This window comes from Malurus melanocephalus, unplaced genomic scaffold (genome assembly GCF_030028575.1).
Source record: "Malurus melanocephalus ecotype Western Australia unplaced genomic scaffold, MMel_1.1 scaffold_718, whole genome shotgun sequence".
In the NCBI taxonomy this organism is placed as follows: domain Eukaryota; kingdom Metazoa; phylum Chordata; class Aves; order Passeriformes; family Maluridae; genus Malurus; species Malurus melanocephalus.
Genome location: NW_026623950.1, coordinates 125,874 through 132,079, shown reverse-complemented (window position 1 = coordinate 132,079; position 6,206 = coordinate 125,874). Strand labels below are relative to the sequence as shown.

At 48.6% G+C, this 6,206-nt stretch overlaps 1 protein-coding gene across 2 annotated transcripts in view; it reads left to right on the top strand.

Moving 5' to 3' along the window:
• Nucleotides 1-5,480: 5,480 nt before the first annotated feature.
• Nucleotides 5,481-6,206, top strand: part of CHPT1 (choline phosphotransferase 1) — a 21,266-nt gene continuing 20,540 nt past the window's right edge. For both annotated transcript variants that reach the window (XM_057384545.1, XM_057384546.1), the window contains exon 1: nt 5,481-5,731. In XM_057384545.1, coding sequence (XP_057240528.1) covers nt 5,489-5,731 — 243 coding nt within the window. In that variant the 5' untranslated portion in view covers nt 5,481-5,488. The remainder of the gene's footprint in view (nt 5,732-6,206) is intronic.

Here is a 6,206-nt window from a genome sequence, read left to right as displayed (position 1 = left end):
CCCCCCCTTTAATTGTCCTTTTGTTTTCCCTACCTGCTCTTACTGAAAAGAAAGAATACGCATGGATTGCTTTGAGGTTGAAATGAAATGAACTGAAGACAAACACACGTTTTGTAATGTTCAGCTTTATTTTCTGATACCGTGTTCTGTTTTTTAATGAGGAAAGAGGGGAAGCTGTGTAATAAGCACAAGGAGGCAGAGTCTGTTCTCGATGGTACAAAGCATATCTTTCTCAGACTGGAAGTACAGTAGCTGTGCAATAAGACCCTTGGAATACATACCTCTGATAACGTATCTTATTCACCTGAGAATGTTTAACAGAATATGGTTTTACTATCATGTAACTCATGCATATGTAATTAATGATCAGATAAGCTGGACATACCTTCCTATAGAAGTTTTGATTTCCTAAATTTGACCCATCTGTCTCTCAACTTAACTGAAATAGTTTTATTTAATGTACAATAAATATGAAGTGTTTAAGATCTATTATGTTCTTGTTTACTATTTTTTTTCTGTTTCATTTTACCACATCTCTTATTTTATTTCCACATACAATAAAGCAGGAACTTTATTGTATTATCATCACATTGAGTGGAAAAAAAAATATCAGCAGTTACCTAACCCAGTGGGTTTACACTTTTTAAGATACACAACACARAATGTCTTGTGGAGTTAAATGATACAGACACGGACAATCTTTTGTCTATATGTTTTCACTATTTTAAATGTTATAAATGCCTATCACGATGGCTTTTAGAATTCTGGGTCCATCCCCTCTTTCCCCAGTAACTCAGGGAGCACTCGTAGGAATCACATCAGAAAAAAGGACTCAGACACAGCACTGGGGAGTGGCAGAAGTGCCTGAGAGAAGGTAAAATTGCTACATTTCTTCTCCAACTCCAGCTTCATGAATCTACAAGGATTTTAGGCGAGGGGGTGATCATCCCTCAGTCTCCAGCCATCCCTGAAGCATGTGACACACAAGGTCACACATATTTTGGCCAGGTTTTCAGTTCCCTATTGCCCTGCCATTTATTGACCAGCTCTCACTCTGGCTGTACAAACAGCACAGGTTATGTGCTCACTGGCTAATGACTGATCTCCAATTAGGGGTTTTAAAGATAAAGTCCTGCTTAGACCAGTAGTACATTACAAGATGTTTACTTGATGTCGGTGCATTTTCAAACACTCAGCAGTCGGTAATTGTGCAATAATAGAAGAATATGTTACTCTGAACTGCCACGACTGAACTGGTGTTTTTGAATCACCACTTCTTTTGCTTTGGGGTTCTGAATGCATTTTCTCACATTGTTCTGTGAATCTGACTCACTCTGAGAGACAGGTAGATTCTTTTTCTTTCATGGATAGATAGATTCTTTTTATTTTCTCCCTTATGTTTWATCTTTGTGGTTTCTTTGTATTGCTATCTGTGCAGGGAAGCAATTCTGCATTCCCAGTGATCCTGGACATCCCCTCACACCTCACCTGCATTTCACCCTTCTCCTGCCAAAATCAATCCTCTTCTAYACTTCCATTCACACCCACACATGAAAGAAAGCAACACATGCGCTAGGAAGAGAATTTCATACAGGATTAATGATTTCTGTTTATTCTGTATCTCACCAGTGAACTGGGACTCCATCTATTTTGAGGCACAGAAAGCTGCAGAAGGAGGAGAGGGTGGGTTTATTAAATGCCACAGAGGGTTAAGCATTGAAGCACATGACCCTCATTTAAAATAGTATCAGTCTGTTATAGCCAGCACCAAAAGCTGCAGTTATTGCGYGTTTGTGTTTGTCAGTAAGCCCAAAAATGAGGTACTTTCTATGAATAATGTTTACAGCTTCAAGCTTCYGTCTACCTGCCTCCTCAGCCTTAATATACCACACATAATAACCTGGAAGGCAGCACAARGCTCAGCTCTAGGCTGATGGAATTAGCCACTCTAATTTCTAGCAGATGCCCGCAGTGTTAAAGCACAAGCTGAGCTAAGCTCCTTTTCCCTGTGTGAACGGTCAGCGTTGTGCTCAGCTGCCCCTAATCCCTCCCCAGWGGGGCTGCCCAGCATTTGCCACTGGCCACCCCTGGGGCTGGGGATGCTCCAGGCCAGCAGGAAGCACAGGGCATCAGCCCGTGGGTGGAACTGAGATGAGTGGGCATTAATGGGCTACAAATTATTATTGCACTCTGGATTAAAAACRGACCCACTTGGAGAGAAATGATTGGAGGGGATGGGACGGGAAAGGGATTTCTATTMGATCTAAAACAGGCTGCAGAACCTTATCCAGAGAATAATAGAAGGTAAAATTGTGATTTATGACAATTTGCCTAATGGGATTCTCCAGAGATGATATTTGATAGATGAAATAGTGACCAAACCCAGAGAGTTAGGAAAATGCTGATGAAATCTGCAGCTAATGCCAGCTTAGGAAAATAATGACGTAACAAAGACAGCAGCTACAGGAAAAGCAACTTAAAGGGAACAGAAGCAGCAGAATATCATGCTGTAAAACGAGTGGCACAATGCTCCAAAGAAGAAATTTCTCCAAAGTCACAGGAATTTCCAGGTAATTAGTGAACTGGAGAGAGAGAGAGACCCTGGAGCAACAGAGGACAGCAAATACAACCCGCTCATATGAGATAAAGTAACARCAAAACATAAAAGCTTGTGAAACAGTGAAACCAGTAGCACCTCATGGTTGTGCTGCCYGATGGCTCTTAACATGTGAAACCAATCTTCACATATGTGCATTATYCATTATCTTTTTTGCTATGTACAGTCTCCATCAACTAATACKTGCTGAGGTTATAATTAATAGAACCTTTAATAACATTTTTCTTTCCTGAACACTTTCCTATATCCTAGTCAGTATTCTTGACAGCTCTGTCCTGATGTTCAGTTTGACTTACATTAGCCAAAGAACATCACTGCTCGGACTAAGAAAGACCCAAACACGTAAACACACATAGATAGACACAAAAAAGATGAATCAAAATTAATTTTTAAAAGGGTGTATGTTTCATGTTTTTAATGAAGCCAGTGGAAAATATTTGGTTTTCTCTTGGCTTGCTCTCTTTGCTCCTGGAAGGATATTTGGCATGTAAATGCTAYAGCTGTAGAAATTCAGATCCATTCTCAAATTGGTGCATGTGGAGGTTGACACAGGCTCTGTAGTTACCCATTTGAATTGAAAGAGCATACTACTGCCAGCACACTTTCCTCTTATTGAAAACAATCTCCCAAACACAGAAAGGGGAGAAGGAAAAAAGAGACATGCAATCTTTTAAAGACTATTTAAATCAGGATATACTGTTTTAAAAGGGGTCCTTATGTAGACCCAGAATTTTAAAAAATATTCTTTTTATAAGAAATATTTCAAGCTTCCTGAACTTCCTTTTAGGGAAAAAAAAAAAAAAAAGGGCAATATTGCTACCTTTTGCAGAACATTGTGAAGGGACCCTTACTTTATGAAAGYCTTTTGTTGCATTTTGAGATTCTGGAGCAAAAGGCATTCTATTTTAAGCACAGTGTACTTACTGTCACTTGACTTTCATGTCCTGCTTTCCTGACTGACAAGTAAAGCTGCTGCTTTGGAAGCAAAACTGTATCCYGAGTACTGACGGAGCACTGGGAGACTGAACACGCTGGACTTTAAATTCTGTGTTCTCCTGTTCTGTGCTTTGTAACTGAACACTTTTTAAATTAAAACAARCCCTTCCCAAGCCCCCAAGTGATTTATCCCCAAGTGATAAATTCAGTAGGGAATCTGTTTCTTCCTCTAATGTGCCCCTTGCTTTTTATGTCACTTACTTTCCCTGCACTTTTTTCCTAGTTTCTCATCTTTTCCTCCAGGTATCCARAGAGCTTGAGCAATCTCTCCATAAATACCAGTGCTATTATGTTCATTGACCACAGCAATGCACAGGATATTAAATGAAACAGAGTTTTACCTTCTTCCAAATGTAGTGATTCCACTGGACTGGGGATCTGGCTGGTTGTGATTCTTGTCACATTTCCCTTTTGCCATCCTCTAGTTGGCTGTTRCTGAACCTTTCTTTATTTTATGTTACCTTCTCTTTTGCTAGCAGTTCCTGTCCCCTCTGATTTGGCATCTAATGACAATTGCTGTATCATAYTGCTGTTAGTGATCTGTAAATTAAATCAGCTGATGAACGATATAGCACTAGGAGTGCACAGAGGAAATCGTKGGATTTGGAAATCACCATTTAACACATTCCTGACTCTTGCAGTAGAGAAACCAACTCAAACACGTATTAAGGTTATCAGTGGAAGTGAAGCAGTTCACTTTGGATAACAGGAAGCAGCTCTGTCCAGGAAATTGTAGTGTCTGGACAGAAAGCTGCACCCTCTGGCTCACAATGGAATAACTTWAAAAAGAATTCCTGACCCTAAGAAGATGCCATTTGGGTTTATAATAGCACTGCAGGTTGTATTTTACACTTTCTACTTCAGCTACACATGGCTCACCTTTTCCTTGCCCTCACTCAGAAACCCCACACCTTCCTGGACCATTCAGGGATACATCTAAAATCCTTCACATGACCAATTCAAATAATTTGATGCGCCACAGTTCCTGACCAGGTGCATTTTTTGGAARCGCCCCCTCTAAGGAAGCCAAGGAGGTGAAGTAAGTCCTGTGTAACATGAACACCATGTCCAGGTGCTCCATAAAACATGACGAGAGCTCCTCAGGCAATGGGTGGAAGGATCCTTGGCTGATCCAGCGGGGTCACCCCCTACAGCCACGGCTGCCCTGAGGTCACCTGCTGCTCAATCCCTGCCTTGCTCCAGCGAAAATCCCTGCCGGYCACTGCTGCGTGCACCCCGCTGTGGCGGGATAAAACGTGTGCAAGGGAAACAAGGCCAACAAGGGAACCGGCAGGTGCGAGCGGGATGAKGAGAGCGGAGGCACACGCGCATCGCCCGGGGAGCGGCACCGGCACCGGCCCTGAGCGCCCGCGGCCCGCGGCGGGTCCGGCCCGGCCCTGAGGGGCTCCCCCGCCAGCACCGAGCGCTTCCCGGGGATCCCGGCCCGGCCCTGAGGGGCTCCCCCGCCAGCACCGAGCGCTTCCCCGGGATCCCGGCCCGGCTCTGAGGGGCTCCCCCGCCACACTGAGCGCTTCCCCGGGATCCCGGCCCGGCCCTGAGGGGCTCCCCCGCCAGCACCGAGCGCTTCCCCGGGATCCCGGCCCCACAGGGCGAGCCAAGGCCGGCGGAGCGGTGCTCATCGCGGGCACCCAGGCGGGAGGGAGCCCGAGCGTTCGGGCCCCAGGAGCCAAAGCCGGCCCGGGGCTGGGAGCGTTCGGCTGGCGTTGGCCGAGGCGGGGGCGGGGGCGGCCGTTCTCCTCCGGCCAAGCCGCCCCTGGGCTCGGCCTCTTCCGCCGCTGCCCCGGCTCGGCTCAGCCCCGCCCCGAGCGGCGGCGGCTCCTTCACCCCGGTGCGCTCCGCGGCGGCGGTGCGGGCATGGCCGTGCCCTGGGCTCTGCCCGCGCCCCTCAGCCCGGCGCAGCTGAAGCGCCTGGAGCAGCACCGCTACAGCGCGGCCGGGAGCTCGCTGCTGGAGCCGTGGCTGCAGCCCTTCTGGGGCTGGCTGGTGGAGCGGGTCCCGCGGTGGCTGGCGCCCAACGCCATCACCATGGGCGGCCTCCTGCTCAACTGCCTGACGGCGCTGCCGCTCATCGCGCTCTGCCCCACCGCCACCGAGCAGGTACCGCCCGACCCCGGCCCGGCCCCGCTGTGCCCCGGCCCCGCTGTGCCCCGGCCCGGCCCCGCTGTGCCCCGGCCCCGCTGTGCCCCGGGCAGTGCCCGCAGCTGGCATCGCGCCCTGTCACTCCGGGCGGCCACACGCCTGGGCCGTCCCTCGGCACGGAGCGCTCGGGCAGCGCTGCGGGCTTGTCCTGGGAAATCGGGGCAATCAGGGGAGCGGTGCCGCGCCGCTCACGCCTTGGCGGGGATAGCAGGGTCGAGCTGGAGATGGGCGATAAGGGGAGAAAGCCGAAATGCTGTCAGGATCACGTGAAAGGACGAGGTTGAGCGGGTGAGGTCCGCTGTCCTTGCCGGCCCTTCAGTGACCGGTGGCACTCGCTGTGCTGCACAGGGCACAGCCGGGCTCAGCCAGGACCGGCCCGCATCCCGGCTGTGCGGGCAGCCGGCTGGCATGGGAATGCACCCTTCCTCACGGG